An 18,927-nucleotide genomic window follows, 5' to 3' on the forward strand; every position below is an offset into this window, starting at 1 on the left:
AGAGCTGTTTTGCCACATGTAATTTAAGATGTCAACCAGAGGCTCGGTGTAATAGATGGAAAGATATACTATTCTTAGTTTGACTCGAAAGGGAAAGTTCAGTTGTCACAAAGATAGGTTACCGTGACACATATACGTTGTGTGTCAAATGAGTGATCTCAGAAAATTTTCCTTCCCTCAATTCTTGGGGCCATTTCGGAGCTTCTAGACTACATTTCCCAAGACGCCGTGCGCCAGGTCCCACTCGGCGCCTCCGGAAAGGTGTCCTGTGAGACTCTGAGCGTAGAACTCCGCCTCCGCCGCTGGGGGCGGGGCGACGTCGGACTCCCGAAGCGTCCGATTACGCACTTCCTCCCGGCGTCGGGGCCGAATCGCCGTGTGGCGAGTTCGAGTCCCGCCTCCTGACTCTCACCACTAGTCCCTGAGTCCGGGGCGGGGCGCATTCGCCGAGTAACCTCTCCACTGCAAGGGGCGGTGGCACACGTTGGGCTTCACCATGGAGGACTACCTGCAGGGTTGTCGAGCTGCTCTGCAGGTAACGGACCCGTCTGTGATCGTAGGGAATGGAACATGGGGTGTAGGCAGGACGAAGATGTGGGATCTGAGGAGGGTCTGTGTGGAAGGAACGGGGAATTGTGGGGTGGGGGCTTGGGATCTGATCAGGCTTGGGGCCTGAGCAGTGGTCAATGAGAATCTAGTCTTGAGAGTGGAAATGCTGCTCAGGCTCCCGGTTTTTGACCCCCTGCTTGGGTCTACCCGAGAGCGGGAAGGAGGAACCATGGGTCTGGTCCTGTATCTGAGCTTCTGAACGCTGTCGCCTGGGTCAGTTACGTCAAAAGGTCCAGGGCTGTGCCGCCGCCAGGGGTGCCCCGCGAGATGCTCCTTGTCACCGTAGAACCCTTCAGTTCTACGGTAACAAGGCCTCCTTGGCCCACTGGCTTCCAGGTGAACCCCGGGGGTCCGAGGAAACCTGTGCTCATTGCTCTATTGCCTTTGAATGGCGGGTTCTTTCTGGCATTCCTGACTCGTCCTAGATGAGAGGTGGTCGTGGTGTTTTTCTGTTTTTAAGATAAACATACACAATATATCTCTGTTGACCAGCAACCTGCATCCCTTTGCCTCCAGTTTTCTTCCTTGGCCTGAAGGCACACAGGTTACAGTAAAAAAAAAAAAAAAAAAAAAAAAAACCCGCCTGGAAGATAAGCACAAAGTGTGTTTGGAATCAAAACTATAAGCATGACTTGAATGCTTTGTGGCTTATTTTGGGTACTCTCTGAACCAGTTGGAATCTCCCAGCCATGCAGCATTAGGCTGCTATCCCCAGTTAGCAGCAAAATCTGGCCAGAGAGAGGCTCCAGGAGGTCACTTGGCCCCCCTACTTTAAGCTACACTGCCCCTGTAGAAACCTAGACAGATGGTTGACTGTGCTTTCCTTTCTTAAGTATCTTTAGATCTGAAAATACCCCTGAGTGATAGATTCTGGTCTTTAACAAAACCTAAAAGTCACCTGATTCGGCCTGCAGACTCTGCTCCTGGTATAAATGAACGTCCTTACCTGAAGAATAGGAGTGATGTTTAATTTTAACACCAATTACTTGTGAAATACAATTTTTGGGAAAGTTGTTCTAATGCAAATTTGAATTAATTCATTTTGGTTACTTCCAATTTCCACCACTGACCTAGAGTCTTTGTGGCACCGTTCTGTGTGCTAAGCAGTTGTATCCCCACCTCCCTACACTGCTCCCCCTGCAATAACCCAAATGACTGGTCTCTTTCCCACCATTTGGTAAATAAAGAGCCCTTGGAATTGAAACCTCACCAAGTAGCGTTTCATTGTATGCATCTATTACTACAGCATCTACTCTCCAGATCATCCCTTCCCTTTTCAGATTAACAGTATATCCTCTACAGTGGTATGAAGCTGAAAATAACTGAATTTTTCTAATATTACTGGTATCCTGACCTTGCTCTGCCTGCAGTCATCCCTCAAGGAGCAAGACCTAGATCTTAATTTTTCCTTGAACTTGGGAAGGTGAGGTTGTATCTTAGAGCTCTCATCATCACACAGCCTTGCCTGGGCCAGGAGAAATGAGAAAATTAGACTCAAGAAAAGTTAGTGGATGAACTAGGGCCGGACATACAGGTGGACACCAGTAGCTTAGATTGCTTTTAATTACAGAATTTGTAAGTGTACATTGTGAACATTTAAAATACAATATGGATATGAAATGAAAAAGATCCTTTTTCTTCTCCCCATTTAATTCCCCAGAGGCCACACTTGTTGTGTAAAGAAAGTATGAGTTAACCCTGGCCGGTGTGGCTCAGTTGGTTAGAGGGTCGCCCGTACACCAAAAGGTGGCAGGTTCAATTCCTGGTCAGGGCACATACCCAGGTTGCGGGTTCGATCCCAGGGCAGGGAGCATGCAGGAGGCAACCCATCGATGTTTCTCTCTCCCTCCCTCTTTCAAAAATCCATAAAAATCTTTAAAAATAAAAAGAAAGTATGATTTAGAGACAAGTTTGAATGTTTCAGTTAAACTATAGTTTAACTTCTAGGGAATTGTGAATGCTTACTTTTATGTAATATAGAAATGGCTGATAACCCAGACAACTCTCTTGTTGATACCATATTTTTAGCATTTGATAGCAGAGGGATTTTCTACAGCCTCTGCCACAATGACAGTAGTGTGTTCCATTTAAAAGAAATCCCCACTCCTGCCAAGTGGGGAAAAATTTTTGCTTCAGGGTGGGGCTGCATTCGAGGTTAGGTGTTCAGCCAGCAGCCTGCGGGTAATCTATGTTGTCTGTACTTCTCAGGCATGAGGCAGGAACCGGGAGTGGCTGGCCATCCTTAGGAATTCATAGTCCTGGCACCAGGACTGGTCCCATTTTCTCTGCTGGGAGGGCTTCGCTATCTCTGGCTCTTTGTCTCCTCTTTTTTTCCCCCCCATCCCTCATTAACTATTTTGTAGAGTAGGCATCAGACCATATTCAGCTTCAGAAGGGGAGTGGTTGCTTTGCCAGCCCTGGAACCCATCTCTTCTCCCCCCCCCCTGAGGCCACAGTGGACGTCAGGATATAATATTTCAGTAGTGGGGTGGGTGTTTTTTTTTTTTTTGTGTGTGTGTGTGTGTGTGTGTGTGTGTGTGTGTTTTAAGAAAAAAAAGTTTATATTTACTTGTGGCTCTCAGATTGTATTTCTTCCATTGGCAGCTTAGGTTTCCTCATGCTCTAAGTATAGCTATGTTTGCTCTGAACTCTTCCCCCCATGGTCAGAAAACTGAGGCTGTCTGACTTGTGCTGACAGCTGTTGGGGGATGGGGTGAGGATAAAGAGTTGCACATGTTTTTTTTCTAAATGAGGAGGAGAATGTTGCTTTATAAGTTGGGCTGCCATACACCTGCTCTGCCCAGGACAGTCTTAGTTTATTCTGACATAATCATTCATTGCAACCCCCTTTCCTTCTCAAAAAGTGTCCTGGTTTGAACAACAAAGTATATGGTCACTTAGCTTGTAAGCTATGCCAAGGATTTGGGATGTATCCATGAAAAGGTGGTGAGCTCCTAAAAGTAGAAGTCAAGTTCCATATGAGAGCCTCATGTTGGCGGGGGGAGGTTTAGAGGAAGAGGATTGCTGTGGCCTGGGTATCGGGAAAGGCTTCATAGAGAGAGGGGGCTTTGAAGACGGCCTGACTGGACAGGGAGGGGCAGAGAAGGAGATGGAAGAGAGCTCATCTGTACTACTACAATGTGTTGTCTCATTTAATGCTCATTACCACTTCATAGAATTGATCACAGGATTATCTTAATTTTTATTTTATTTTTTAAAAATATATTTTATTGATTTTTTTTTTACAGAGAGGAAGGGAGAGGGATAGTTAGAAACATCGATGAGAGAGAAACATCCATCAGCTGCCTCCTGCACACCCCCCACTGGGGATTTGCCCGCAACCAAGGTCCATGCCCCTGACCGGAATCAAACCCAGGACCCTTCAGTCCACAGGCCGACGCTCTATCCACTGAGCCAAACCGGTCAGGGCTATTGTCTTAATTTTTAAAATGAAAACAGCGAGGCTTGGGGAGGCCAGGGCCCACAGCAAGTAAGAAGCAGAGCTGAGATTCAACCCATCTGTGGTCTTTTCAAACGGCAGCTTGCTCTTCCAGACAGAGCAGAGCAAGTAGTGCGAAGGGCAGAGCTGGGAATGTGCACAGTGTGGTTTTCGGAGGCGAATAGACCAGTCAGGCCGGGGGATGGTGGGTGCTGATGGTGGGTGCTGACGGGAAAGGAACGCCACCACCTCCCTTGGCCACTCCTGTTCCCAGATTAGCTACAAGTTCCAGAGTATTCCTTTTGTATCAGTTCCTTTGGGTTGCTGTCTGAACTTGGCTGCGTGCAAGGGGTCGGTTATTCGTCTTCCTCTGGAAATCATTTTTCCTCACCTCAGCCATGAAGTTGTATTTAGTCCCTGCTTTCTGCTTTGCTGCGTAGCCTTCCCTTGATGCTGAAGATCTGACTGACCCTGATTCCTCTGCCATTGAAATGAAGCAGCACGAATGTGAGTTTTAGAAAGGGCCTCTTTGTGCCCAGCAATAGGTCTCTTCCCTTTGCTCTGCCTTTTTTTTTTTTTTTTTAGAGAGAGAGAGAGAGACGTTGATGTGAGAGAGAAACATCCATCGGTTGCCTCCCATCCGTGCCCTGAACTGGGGCTCGCACCACAGTCTTTGGGTTTTCGAGATGACACTCCTACCAACTGAGCCACCTGGCCAGGGCCCCTTGCTCTGCCTTTTTCTCCGTTCCTCTTACTTTTTGCTCCAGAGTCAGGACCATATGGCCGCTTGTGTTTATACAGTTCCCTCTAGAGAACACTGTGCCCCCCTTACTGGTTCAGTGAGCAAGTTATCTGGGCAGCCACTTATCTCAAGTGCTTTGTTGTCACTTTGGTCCACCGCCATCTGGGCAGTTCTTGGTGTCCAGGGAACAGAGGGGCCTTCTCTGGTATCAGGAGGAGGAATCACAGGTCAGAAAAGTTCCTCTAGCACTGGGGCCTTGGGTACAGAATTCTCATATTGTGTTGGGAAAGAGTTTAATATCGAAAAGGCTCTGCCATGCTGTTTAGTATGAATGGGTCTTGGCTGCCATCCTGTTGAATTAGGCTTAAATAAATGGGCGCAGGGGAGACTCTCAGGGCAAACTTTCCCCAGACACCCTTTGCCCAAAATCTTGACAGATGATCTCTGCCTTTTGTACTTCTCACTGGGGGTGGGAATAGGAGGTGGGAAAGAGGGTAGTTTAAAAACAGGAACTTAGTTATGAGATCAAGCAATTTATACCACCAAAAGTCTTCTAAAATTGTCTCTTTCTGGGAGAATGGTGTGGAGGGGTGTGTGTGTGTGTGTGTTGTGGGGGGTGGTAATAGTAGTACAGGGAAGATGATTCTAGATTCTTTTTTTCCCCCTAAAATTAACTACTTGATAACTGCTCCTCATTATGTTTTGCTCCTCTGATTCCTGTCCCACTTTTCTAAACTCTCCCATCTAGCAAATCTTCCCTGATAGAAGCCAGAATGTGTGGATTTTTACCTTTCTATAACCCAGTAGTTCTTATATGGGGGGTAATTTTTAAAATATATATTTTTTTATTGATTTCACAGAGGAAGAGAGAGGGACAGAGAGACAGAAACATCAATGATGAGAGAGAATCATTGATTGGCTGCCTCCTGCACACCCCACACTGGGGATCGAGCCTGCAACCCGGGCATGGGCCCCGACCAGGAATTGAACCATGACCTCCTGGTTCATAGGTTGATGCTAAGCCACTGAGCCATGCCAGCCGGGTGCCCAGGAGTGATTTTTGTTCCCAGGGAATATTTGGCAAGTCTGGAGACATTTTTGATTGTCATGACTGGGGGTGCTATAGGCATCTAGTGGGTAGAATCCAGAGATGCTGCCAGACATCCTACAAGGCACAGGATAGCCCCCACAACAAAGAATTACCAGTGTAAAATGCCAGTAGTGCTGAAATTAAGAAACTCTGCTATAACTAGTGCTTCTCATTTGTTCTCTTATCCCTTCGTCCCTCAGAAGCAGGTTGAGAGAGAAGTTCAAAAGCAAATTAATAAGACAGAATTCTTGTGCCCTAAGCTGAACCATAGACTTTATGATCTCATTCCATCTGGCTGAATGCTCACACCTATAATGAAATCATTACTCTTAAAATACCTACCTCTTCAGGTTGTTTTGAGGATTAAATGATTAGTTTGTGCACATAAGCTATATAACAGTGCATGGCACACTCTAAATGTCTCAGAACTAAACCAAACCCTAGTCTCTGCTGTTGTGGGCACTGTAGATTTTAATGTATTTTCTTTTAATATATTTCTTTATTGATTTCAGAGAGAAAGGGAGAGGGAGAGAGAGAGAAATATCAATGATGAGAATCATGGATCGGCTGCCTCCAGCATGTCCCCTACTGGGGATGGAGCCCGCAACACAGGCATGTGCCCTTGGCCGGAATCGAACCTGGGACCCTTCAGTCCACAGGCCAACACTCTATCCACTGAGCCAAACCAGCTAGGGCTTAATGTATTTCCTTTAAAACTCTGATAGCTAGGGAGATACAAGGAAACAAGGTTAATAATAACCCTCCCTACCCAGTTCTTACCAGCAGCTGGACTTTTCAAAGTGTAAAGTAAAAGTTCCAGCAGCAATAACTGTGCTTGCTTTAAGCTAAACCTACTGGGAAAGTGGCCTGTTTCTCTGGATGAAGTGTTGGTTATCATGGAGGTTCCTTGGGGAAGTTTTTATGGACAACTAGATAATGGACTAGATCTTATTTTTTGAAGTATTAAGGATTCTTTCCCCTCTTTTGAAAATGGGGGGGGAGGGAAATAAACCATGGCTTGAATACTCATATATCAGCTTACCTTTGACTTCTAAAGTGCCCAAAGCAACACCAGAAGTCAGAATTATTTACTGCTGGCTTTTTGTAAATTAACAGTCAGGGAGACAGTGTAGCAGAGAGAAAAGAGCATTTTCCCACTAACTGTATCTGTGTGGAATGCTCAAAACTTTGCCAAAACACAGATGCCCGCCCTAACTGGTTTGGCTCAGTGGATAGAGCATCGGCCTGCAGACTCAAGGGTCCCAGGTTCGATTCCGGTCAAGGGCATGTACCTTGGTTGTTGGCCCATCCCCAGTAGGGGGTGTGCAGGAGGCAGCTGATTGATGTTTCTCTCTCATCAATGTTTCTCTCTCTCCCTCTCCCTTCCTCTCTGTAAAAAATCAATAAAAATATATTTAAAAAAACACACACACAGATAACCTCTCAGCCAATGTCCTCATCCATGAAATGAGGACCCGTAAGATCAACCTGCTCACCTCCTCGGTGGGAATCAGTGAGAGGATGCGTGTGAAGCCCTGCATGTGTGTAAGGCAAATGGAAACACGTAGATGCTTCTGCTAGTTTCCCATTCTCCTTCCAGGAGTCCCAGCCACTGCATGTCGTGCTGGGAAATGAAGCCTGTGACTTGGACTCCATGGTGTCCGCTCTCGCCTTGGCTTTTTACCTGGCAAAGGTGAGTACTTAGGAACAGAATCTCTTAGAATGAAAAGATTTGGAATCAAGATTCAGCTCTGCTGCTTAACACCATCTAGTCTTGGGTAAGTTACATCCCTTAACTTTTCCGAGTCTCATGTCGCCATCTGTAAAGCCTGAAATAATTTACAGTGTTGCTGTGAGGATCAAATGAGTAAATGTATTTTGAAGAATGTGTAAACAGGGAGCATTTGAGATCTTGCTTCCTGGCAGCTGTCATCAGTTTGGCTCAAATAAACTCATAAAATTTCAAAAATAAGAATGTGTAAACCATAAAATATTCAAAGAGTTTATTATTGAGTAACTTGTGGGTATCCATGACCTAATGTGTATGCCTCATGTCCACATCAGCTCTTGAAGACTGATAATCCCTTCTCTGCAGCATCTAGAACTAGCTCTTTTTCATGAGTTTTCTTGTGTGTGTTTTTAAAATATATTTTTATTGATTTCAGAGGGGCAGGAAGAAGGAGCGAGAGAGAGAAACATCCATGATGAGAGAGAATCGGCTGCCTCCCACAAGCCCCCCACTAGGGATCGAGCCCACAACCCAGGCATGTGCCCTTGACCGGAATAGAACCTTGGACCCCCTAGTTTGCAGGCCGATGCTCTATCCACTGAGCCAAACCGGCTAGGGCATGAGTTTTCTTGTTGACCTTCATGTTATTGCTAAGAATGAGAAAGGGCAAGGGTTGTCTTTTTATTTTTATTGACTTGGTAATTGTGGCTTTGAGAAGGGCAGTAACTCACCCAAAATCATGTCTTCCTTGGTCCCAGTTGTCTTGTTATTTTTCCTGTCTGTTTCAAAACATTGCCATACCTTCTTTCTCCTCTTCTCTCCAGACGACTGAGACTGAGGATGTCTTTGTTCCAGTTTTAAATATAAAACGTTCTGAGCTACCTCTACGAGGTGACAACGTCTTCCTCCTTCAGGAGATTCACATTCCAGAGTCCCTCTTAATTTTCCGGGATGAGATTGACCTCCACACGTTGCACCAGGCTGGCCAACTCACCCTAATCCTTGTTGACCACCATGTCTTACCCAGGTATGTGGAAGGACATTAAGCTGATATTTGATCATGTGCCATGTTGGGCTCTGATGAGTAAGATATAAAGAGAGGAAGAATTTTTGCTCTTGGGAATCTCACATGCTAATGGTAATTGATGGGTCATATTCGATATAGAAAATATTATCGCTTCTCCAGTTTTGCAAGTAGAAACTTGGAGAGTTCAAACTAAAAGATAACTCAGAAATCATTTAAATCTGCCTTTGGTATTATTATATTTTAAGATTTCGTGGCAGATTTATTATAATAGAAACTTTTGAATAATGGTTCCAACTCTTTTTAATTTTTAAAAAGTTAGCAAAATTACTTCCTACATAAGACAGTATCTTCTTAGCGTCTTTAATAAAAGTACACACCTGTAATAATTCCATCCCTAATTTAAGACTGGAAAAAACTGCCAACAAAGCCACATAAGTAAGTGTGTCTGGCTCCTGCTAGTATTAAAATGTATGTTATTTCCTTGAGCACACTGGTTATAGCAGGACACTGACAGAGGGCAGCCTAAGGGCATCGATCCAGCTGTCCATTCACTCATTAATAAACTTCTGTTTAGAGGATGCAGGTGAGACAGAGTCCCTGTTTCAAGAAGCTTTCAGTCAGGAAGAGGGAACTAGGCAAACAGGTAGTTGTAATGGGCTTAAGGGTAGGGGATAACCATCACTCTAGGAGACAGTAGGTGCAGGAAGGATGGAGTGGTTAAATGTACTAGAGGGGAGTAGAGGGTGTCAGGAAAGGTTTCCTAACAGAGGTAACCCTTGATCTCAGTCTTGAAAGAGGTCTAGCTCTTTACTTGGGGAACGAGGCAGTAAGGTAGTGAGGAAAAGCATCCAGGCAGAGAGAGTGATTAATATAAGCAAAGGCAGGTAGGCATGAAATAGCATGGTGAGTTGGGGGAACTGTAATTTGTTTTGCATGGCCAGAGCATAAAATATGAGTGAGTAATAAGACATGGAAAAAGATAAGACTAGAGAGGTAGACAGGCCAGATCATGGAGACCCTGCGAAAGAGATTAGACTTTATTTTAGGGCAGTGGGGAACTGTTGTTAATTATATTTATTCCAGGTCCTAACAGAATCAAATTTGCATTTTTCAAATGATCATTCAGGCAGCATTGTGGAAAACAGCTTAGGAAGGCCTAAGATTGGAAGCAGGTGTTTGGTTAGGAAACTATTGGAATAATCCAGATGAGAGATATTGAGGGTCTAGAATAAGGCAGTAGCAGAGGGGTGAAAAGGAGGGAATAAATAGAAATTGAGATAGAAGCCACAGGACCTGGTGACGTGCATGGAATTTGGGTATTAAGTGAATTGAGGGGACAGGAGCGATTTAGATGTTGGATATCAAGGGTGTCATTTGGAAAGGCAACCTTAAAGGACATCAAATATGTGGATAAGGTATTCGTAGCAGACACTGCCAAAATCACATATACACTATTTAAAGATGACTTCAGTTATAACATTACAGAAAAGAATTGAAAGGAGTGAGGCAGAGGTAGAAGTGACCAGAGGTCTAAGTGTTTACCTAAGGCATCTGCATTTTCCTTCATGAGTGAGGTGGAGATTGGTTAGAGTACTCCTACCTACCTTTGTTTCTCTTTTTCCCACACCGCCTTTCCCCACACAGAAGTGACGCAGCCCTAGAGGAGGCAGTGGCAGAGGTGCTAGACCATCGGCCCATCGAGCAGAAGCACTGCCCTCCCTGCCATGTTTCAGTTGAGCTGGTGGGGTCCTGCGCTACCCTGGTGACTGAGAGAATCCTGCAGGGGGCACCAGAGATCTTGGACAGGCAAACTGCAGCCCTTCTGCATGGTGAGGGTGGCTTGGTTGGGGCCTGACTCCGTAGTTCCTCCATTCTTATCCCAGAGAAGGGACAGTTGAAAAGTCTAGATTCTTCCAGGTTGACCATACCCTCTCAGAGCCATTCAGCCCATACTGAAGGCTGGGATTCTTTCAGGGGGGAAATTAGGTATTAAAAGGCTGTGGGATACTTTGTTGGGGAATGCAGAAGGGAAGCAGGGGACAACAGATCTAGAAGCTGCCTCAGCAGCATCAGATAATGAAAAGAGGTGGCCAAAGAAGCAGGAAATGATTCCAGTACCGTTTCTGCCCAGGAAGTAGTTATGTGACCTTGAGCAAATCTCTTAACCTTTCTTGTTCTCTTTTTCTCTATTTGTAAAAAAGAGAAAGAGAAAAAAAAGAGAGAGAGAGAATTGGATTAGACTGTCTTTACTGGTCCCTGGCTGGTGTGACTCAGTGGTAGAGCGTTGGCCCATGGACCAAAGAGTCTCGGGTTTGAGTCCCAGTCAAGGGCATGTACCTGGATTGCAGGTTCATTCCCTGGCCTTTTTAGGGCATGTGCTGGAGGCAACCAATCAATGTGTCTCTCTCATGTCAATATTTTGCTCTCGCTCTCTCTTCTGCCTCCATCCCTTTCACTCTCTCTGAAAATCAATGGAGAAAATATTCTCAGGTGAGAATTAACAACAACAAAAAGATTCTTTACTGGAATTGGCCTACAGAAGAGAGGTCATCTTTCTCTTACTAGGTCTCACAGTCTCCAAGGATTAAGATGCTCGGGCTTTCTTTCTGCTGTTTCCCCATTTCCCTGCCTGCATTTTAGTTTGGATTTGTGAGGTCTTACTCAGGACATAACCCCAGTTTCTTGGTTTATTTTCAGTGAGTTTGCATACAATCTCCTCTGTATTGTGACCATTTGGTTGGAGGGTTAGGTGTGTTTCCATGGTCATAAATGGAGGGTCATAAGATTTGAGTTCTGTCATCTTCCTTTTCCACAGCAACAATCATCCTGGACTGTGTCAACATGGACCTTAAAATTGGAAAAGCAACCCCAAAGGACAACATATATGTGGAGAAGCTGGAGGCCCTCTTCACAGATCTGCCCAAGAGAAATGACATCTTTGATTCTCTGCAAAAGGCAAAGTTTGATGTGTCAGGTATGAAGTGTTAAACTGACTTCTCTCCCTCCTATGTGAGAAAACACCATCAAAACAATTTCAGAGCACGGGTAATGGTTTAAGCTTTAGAGATAAATGAGGTAGTGTGTGAGTCTGATCGGGAACTAATTAGTCATTTACTGGATTATTCTGTCTGGGCTATTGGGGAAGATAGGAAGAATATACTAAAGTCTCAGAGGTTTTCACTCTAATCAGAGAATATAGACTTATAAATAAAATATGCTGAGGGAATACTAAGTTATCAGTGTGAGATCTAGATAATTGGTTAGGGAAGCAGAAGAAACAGGGTGAAACAAGGACAAAGTTAGAGAACAAAAAACTTACATAATTTTCCACCCAGCTACCTCCCGATAAAAAAGTAAATAAATAGCCCTGGCCAGTTTGGCTCAGTGGACAGCGCGTCAGCCTGTGGAAGGGTCCCAGGTTCAATTCCGGTCAAGGGCACATGCCCAGGTTGTGGGCTCGGTCCCCAGTAGGGGGCATGCAGGAGGCAGCCAATCAATGATTCTCTCTCATCATCCTATATAATAAAAGCCTAATATGCAAATCAGCAGAACAAACAGTTGCTATGATGCGCACTGACCACCAGGGGGCAGATGCTCAATGCAGGAGCTGCCCGCAGGCCCCAAAGGCAGGTGCCAGTGGGGGCCCCCGATTGCCCTGCTGGTCACCCCACAGATGGGCCCTGATCGCCGGCCAGGCCCAAGGACCCTACCGGTTCACAGATTTCGTGCACTAGGCCTCTAGTTGAAAATAAAGTACTACATGTACCCTTCTCTCCAAGTCCCTTGCTCTAAAGGTAACTGTTGTGACCCAGTAATTGAAGGTAATTTTTATCATATAATTACATTTTCAGTTAGCCCTTTTAATTGCCCAAAAGAAAGGCTATGTTTTTCCTCTTCCATGACCCACCTTGGTGTCTTCCTCTTCCTAGTCTTGGGACCCTGGGCTCTCTTTTTTGACTCCTAGTCTCACATCTACTTTCTAGGCCTGACCACTGAGCAGATGCTGAGAAAGGACCAGAAGACCATTTTCAGACAAGGCATCAAGGTGGCCATTAGTGCAATATATATGGATTTGGAGGTAAGAGCAAGATGTAGGTGTAGTTGGGAAAAGAAAACCTTCAGTTATGTAGATAACCTTGCCTCTCACTTCTGACTCTTCTCCACATACCTTGTACCTATGTTTCTCCAGCTCTGGTAACTCCCACAGTTCATTGTCTCTCATTGTACTACTGTACTAGCCCCCACAGTTTACCAGCCTCCACTTATGTACCCCTACAAACCATTCTCTCCACAGCAGCCAGAGTGATGACCCTAATACGTAACTTAGATCCTATCACCTCCTTCCTGTACTGGCTTTTCATTGCACTTCTAATAAAATGTAAAGGCCTTACTATGGTTTATAGGGCCCACCTTGGTTTGGCCCCTGTCTTTCTCTCTGATCTTACTCCAGCCCTGCTCCACCGACCACCACCACCACCACTCACACAGTACAGCAGCCATACTGATTTTCTTTCCATTCCTTGGAATCATTAAGTTCATTCCCAACTCAGGGCCTTTGTACTTGCTTTTCCCTTTGCATTGCTGGCTCCTTCATGTCATTCAGGTCTTAGCTCAGGAGTCTCCTCTTTTAAGAGGTTTTTCCAGCCTGGCCGGCATGGCTCAGTGGTTGAGCATCAACCTCTGAACCAGGAGATCACGGTTTGATTCCATATCAGGGCACATGCCCAGATTGCGGGCTAGATCCCCAGTAGGGGGCATGCAGGAGGCAACTAATCAATGATTCTCTCTCATTGATGTTTCTATCTCTCTCCCCCTCTTCCTGCCTTTCTCAAATCAATATATATATATATATATATATATTTTTTTTTTTTTTTTTAAAAAGAGTGTTTTCCTGACCATCCTAACTGAAATAATATCCTTCCTGTTCAAAAATCTCTAACCGGTATCTTCTGTTTTCTTCCTAGCACTCAACACACTGAAATAATCATAGTTCATGGTTTCCTTGTTTTATCGTCTATATTCCTCTGTTCGTTTATCAGCCCTGCCAGAGCAAGGGCCCTATTTCTTTTGTTTCTGCTATCCTGCAGCACTTTTGACAGGACCTGGCACAAAGTGGATGCTCAGTAAATTTTGTTGAATGGGTAAATGAATATAACTGGTTTTTTATGATAATGGTATTTTAATTCCTGCTTCCATATTATATTGGTTTAAATCATTCGACAGCCTGATCTGAACACATACTCGCATAGTCTGCACAGCTTTCTACTAAGTGCTATATAAAAATACTAAATAATTAAATAAAACAAAATAGCATAACCTCTTCCCTTATGACTCATAATCTAGCTTGGGAAACAAACAAAAGAATGTAAAAGGCTTCCCAAGTACCATAATCACAGTACAATAGACACATTAGAAATGCCAAGGATCGGAAACATTATCATTTTTCAATTCATAAAACAGTCAGACTTGGTAGATATTTTATCCTCATTTTATAGATGAGGAAACTTAAGTCTAGGGAGGTTAATATAATTCCTTGATCATATAGCTAATAAGTAATAGAGCTGATTTTCAAATCAGTTCTGTCTGAGCCCAAAACCTGTATTCTCCCCATTCTACACACTGACTCCCAGCACATAGATAACACAGAGTAAATGCTAGGTACCTTTTCTTATGGAGTACAAATCCCAGGTTAACATGCGAAGAAACTCTTCATAAGCATTTTTGTTCGTGGTGACAAGGGGGTTCCAGCTGTAGCCCTCATCCCTGCCCATCTCTTCTCTTTCAGGCCTTCCTGCAGAGGTCTGGCCTCGCTGCAGACCTCCATGCTTTCTGCCAGGCTCACAGCTATGACGCCCTGGTCGCCATGGCTATCTTCTTCAACACACGCAATGAGCCCGTGCGGCAGCTGGCTATTTTCTGTCCCCATGCAGCACTCCGAATGACAGTGAGTCTCCCCTCTTCTCCAAACTGCGGGCTCTGCGGAGCTCTGCACTGTGAAGACCGCTCCTTGATTCTTACTTTTCACACAGATCCCTTGACCTGTTTCCAGAATCTCCCCTCCCACTTTTTCCATTCTATGTCTGTGTGAATACCCTCATCCTATTGTTGTTGAGAAAGAGAGATTCCAAAAACAATTAGAGATGGAGTTCCTACTTAGAAGAGATCTGAAAATTGGGTTAAAAGTAAATGTAATGAACCTGGAGTTAAACTCGATTCTTTGTTTAATCATGAACTCCTCACCCCTGAAAATCAATTCCTTTCTCTTGACCCGATTGCCCTGAAAGGGGGAAACACAAGAGGAACTTTTCTACCACTTACCCTGCGGGGAGTAATCACTGTATAGCGCTGACTGTGGAGGAGTGACCCGGAGCAGGTTTGTTTTCTTGCCTGGTCTTCCATTTGGCCCCCTTTCCCAGCTCCTCCCCTTTCTCTTCCTCTTTTGGTTACTCATTAGCCCAGGGAAGAATTTGAAAGTGGACCTAAGGCAGTCCAGGGCCTCTTTGGGTTGCTTGGGCTGTGTGATGACTGCCGAAGACTGGTCTGAATTCAGCCAGATAATCCTTTGAGCCTGTAAAAGGTACGTCCGCCCTTTCCCACACCTCCTTTGCCTTTGTCTTCTCCAGGAAGCAAGTGTAACTTCATTCAGTGGAGGAAGTTTGGCACTGTGGGAAGACTGCAGTGTTTAAAGGCAGATAGACATGCTTTTCTGCCCCAGATTTGCCACTTACTTTCTCTTTGAGCTAAAGCAAGTCAGTTGACTTCTGAGCCTGTAAACAGCATAATATTATCTCCTAACTAGTCTGATGTGATCATTAAACATAATATATGAATAGTACATTGCTGGGCACAAAGTAAACACTTGGTAAAAGGTGGCTCCTACTAATCATGTCATAAAGGAAAAGGTACTTTGGCCAGTAGAAGTGCCTCTCCCCACTTCCTGTATCTCTCCCCCTTCTCCCAACCACAGCCCCTTGGTGCTGCTCCCTGGAGCTGTAATGGCACTACCATGGCCCAGGCTGCCTGGTGCTGGGGAATGGGGCCCTCTTCTCACCGTCAGCCCTACCATTTCCTCTCTTCCTCCTGTTTTAGGAGCACGGTGATTCCGAACATCAGTTTTGGTGACAGACCTAGGTTTTAGTGTCAGCTTTGCTTCATTCAAACTATGATGTTAGGAAGTCACCTAATCTGTCTAAGCCTCAGTTTCCCTACCTGTGAATGAGGGTAACAGTAATAACAATCTTATAAAGCAATTGTGAGGATTACATGAGGTAGTACAGTATTGATAAATGGCCAGATTTGGCACCATGCCTGGCATACCTCCCACCCTCACTTTGATCTATTCATTTTTTCTGCCTCTGTCCTTCCCTTGACCTCAGTATAGATACGTGTCCCGTACCTCAATTGCAATGCAGGCTCGATCCTCGACACCATCGGGGCATGTGCAGGAGGCAGCCAATCAGTGTGTCTCTCTCACATCAATGTTTCTCTCTCCCCCTCCCTTGCACTCTCTAAAAATTAATGGGGGAAAAATATCCTTGGGTGAGGATTAACTAAAAAATAAATAAATAGCCGAAACCGGTTTGGCTCAGTGGATAGAGCGTCGGCCTGCAGACTGAAGGGTCCCGGGTTCGATTCCGGTCAGGGGCATGTACCTTGGTTGCGGGCACATCTCCAGTGGGAGGTGTGCAGGAGGCAGCTGATCGATGTTTCTCTCTCATCGATGTTTCTAGCTCTCTATCCCTCTCCCTTCCTCTCTGTGAAATATCAATAAAATATATTTTAAAAAAAATAAAAAATAAATAAATAAATAGAATACTATGTATATTAGCTGATATGCCTTTTGTTGCAAGCAATACAGCTTAACTCTGAGTGATTAAAAAAAAAATTTTCTCCTCTGTGAGAGAAGCTCCCAACTTAGAAGCCTCAGCAATTTGCTTCCACAGTTTGCTTCACCACCTGAAATACCATTTCCCCATCTTGTCGCCTCTTTAGATCTGTGGAGTCCTGGAACGGTCCCACTCTCCGGCCCTGAAGCTGACCCCAGCCCCAAGCACTCACCCTAACCTCCAAGCCTATCTTCAAGGCAACACCCAGGTCTCTCGAAAGAAACTTCTGCCTCTGCTCCAGGAAGCCCTGTCAGCATATTTTGACTCCATGACAATCCCTTCAGGGCACCCTGAGACTGCCAGGGAGCAGGTGGACAAGGAATCGGACAGGGCAGGTACCTCCCTGATCCCTGGACTGAGTCAAGATGAGGAGGAGCCTCCATTGCCCCCCACACCCATGAACAGCTTGGTGGATGAGTGCCCTCTGGATCAGGGGCTGCCTAAACTCTCAGCCGAGGCCATCTTTGAGAAGTGCAGTCAGATCTCGCTGTCACAATCCACCGCTGCCTTCCTGTCCAAGAAGTGACTATTGGGAGGGGAGGGGGCTGGGGGAGGGGTTGCTTGAACCACCTCGAATGCATGTTTTGAGAGGCTTCAGCAATTCTGTCTTCATTACTCCAGGGTCTGGTGCACTTGTCCTGTTCTCGTAAATCTGGGAGGAGAAAGAAGTAAAAGAAAGCAGCTGCTTCAGGAATGGCTTTCTACCTTTCCCCCCAATCTTTCCTAATCAGATTCTGTTGTTTAATTTAATTCTTTAGATGTGCACTGACTCCCCAGGGGTACAATGTAACTCCTATGCTGTTCCAGCAGAGTGGCACAGAAAGAATGTGCGCCCCAACAGTGCCCTCAGCAAGGCTCTTTAACAGAACTGTGTCTCTCATGGAACCAAACAGTCATTGTCTCCGTGTATTCATTTGTTCTCTCATTGATTCAAGTATTGATGAATACCTACTCTACGCTAGGCAGAAAATAGAGTGCTTCAGAAACTCTTACTCCAGTTTCCAGCCTTTAGATTTCCAGCTTCCTGACTCTTCTCTCTGCCCCCAGTTAGGTAATGGTGTCTGATTCCGAGATGGCTAAATTTTTTTCCTGAACTTACTGTGACTCTTTTAGGGTTGTTTGGGAGCAGGTTAGAGGCCATTCTCTTCTGCCTTGATCATGTGGCCTGGCTCTCAGTTTCTTTGGATCCCTTGTCCCAAAGCCACAGGGAGCCTGAAGACACTCCAAAGACCCCCTGAGCGTTCAGGAGACACTCAGAAAGGCCTCAAGGGCACTCTTCCCAAAAGACGGCAGAACGGCAATGAGAGCTTCAGCTCTGTCCCCGGCCTTAGCGGGTCTGTCAATCTCTTGTCCATGTCATTCTCTTCTTGCTCTTATTACAGGGAAACATGGAGTCCTAATATGGACTGCCACGAACTGTGTGTCTTTTGGCAAGACACTTCATCTCCAGGTCTCATGTTCCCCATCCATAAAACTAAGGATCTAGACTAGAAGTTCTGTTTTCCCTGGGAGTGCTCAGGGTCGCTGGGTTGTCTGTATTTATATGTGATTGTACCAAGGGACTCAGCCTCATGTAGCATGTACAGGGGTCTGATTCATGCCATAGTGATCCAACAAAGAGCTCCCTCCCACTGACTCGTTCTGCATGTGTAATCCCCTTTTTTCTTCACACCGACCTGTTCCCCCCTTTCCTACCCCAAAGCTCTATTCCATGTAAGTTGCCAACAGTTTCACTGAATAGTGAGGTATGTGATGGTTTTGGCATGACGTCTTCAGTGTGAAGGGGACAACAGTGTGACTTCACTTTGAGGGGATGATGTGTGTAGCCATTGGAAGATAAAAATAGTGTGATTACTGAACCAAAGGAATTTATGTTTTGTAACTTGGGTACTTTATTTTCCATTTTGTTAAAGTATTAAATAATTTCTTTCCTGGTTGGGGTCTTAGTGTCTCTTTTTACAACTACAATCAGGCTTTTCCATCAGGTAATTGTTTTAGCCTCCTCAATATTGTCTCCTTTCTTCTTGTTGTACTTAATATCTTCCTTCAGTTGACTCTTGTGGGGAATAAGGAGCAACAGTCTTTTAGCTTTCCTCATCCTCAGCCTTTCACTTGTTTCTTCTTCTAGAACCATCCTTATAGTATACTTCTGTGTCACTGATTTTGCTTATGCTCTAAAAGGTATAGGACCAAGATAGTCCTAAAACCAAAATGGTTTTTACCATTGCCTTTAAAAAAAAAAAAGAGCAGCTACCAGATCATAAGGAGTCTGGAAAGAAGAGCAAATTGCCTTCCTAGAGCCCTTCACGACTGGCCATTTTAAAAAATGTACTCTCCACCCTGACTGGTGTGGCTCAGTTGGTTGGAGCGTTCGATACACCAAAAGGTGGTGGGTTCGATTCCCA

The 18,927-nt window shown here is 45.0% G+C and overlaps 1 protein-coding gene across 3 annotated transcripts; it reads left to right on the forward strand.

Annotated features, from left to right (window-relative positions):
• Positions 1-304: 304 nt before the first annotated feature.
• On the forward strand, positions 305-18,456 carry PRUNE1 (prune exopolyphosphatase 1). Of its 3 annotated transcripts, none has more exons than XM_080647532.1 (8): positions 305-535; positions 7,481-7,658; positions 8,434-8,636; positions 10,281-10,465; positions 11,452-11,610; positions 12,620-12,714; positions 14,422-14,580; positions 16,629-18,456. In XM_080647532.1, the coding sequence occupies exons 5-8, from the start codon at positions 11,478-11,480 to the stop codon at positions 17,046-17,048; spliced, it is 807 nt and encodes a 268-aa protein (XP_080503658.1). In that variant the 5' UTR covers positions 305-535; positions 7,481-7,658; positions 8,434-8,636; positions 10,281-10,465; positions 11,452-11,477; the 3' UTR covers positions 17,049-18,456. The 3 variants fall into 3 exon arrangements, with proteins under 3 accessions (XP_080503658.1, XP_080503657.1, XP_080503659.1); XM_080647531.1 differs by having other exon boundaries at positions 353-535; positions 7,481-7,573; XM_080647533.1 differs by lacking the exon at positions 305-535 and adding an exon at positions 4,315-4,555.
• The last annotated feature ends 471 nt before the right edge of the window (positions 18,457-18,927 follow it).

This window comes from Plecotus auritus (genome assembly GCF_963455305.1).
Source record: "Plecotus auritus genome assembly, chromosome: 12".
Lineage (NCBI taxonomy): Eukaryota > Metazoa > Chordata > Mammalia > Chiroptera > Vespertilionidae > Plecotus > Plecotus auritus.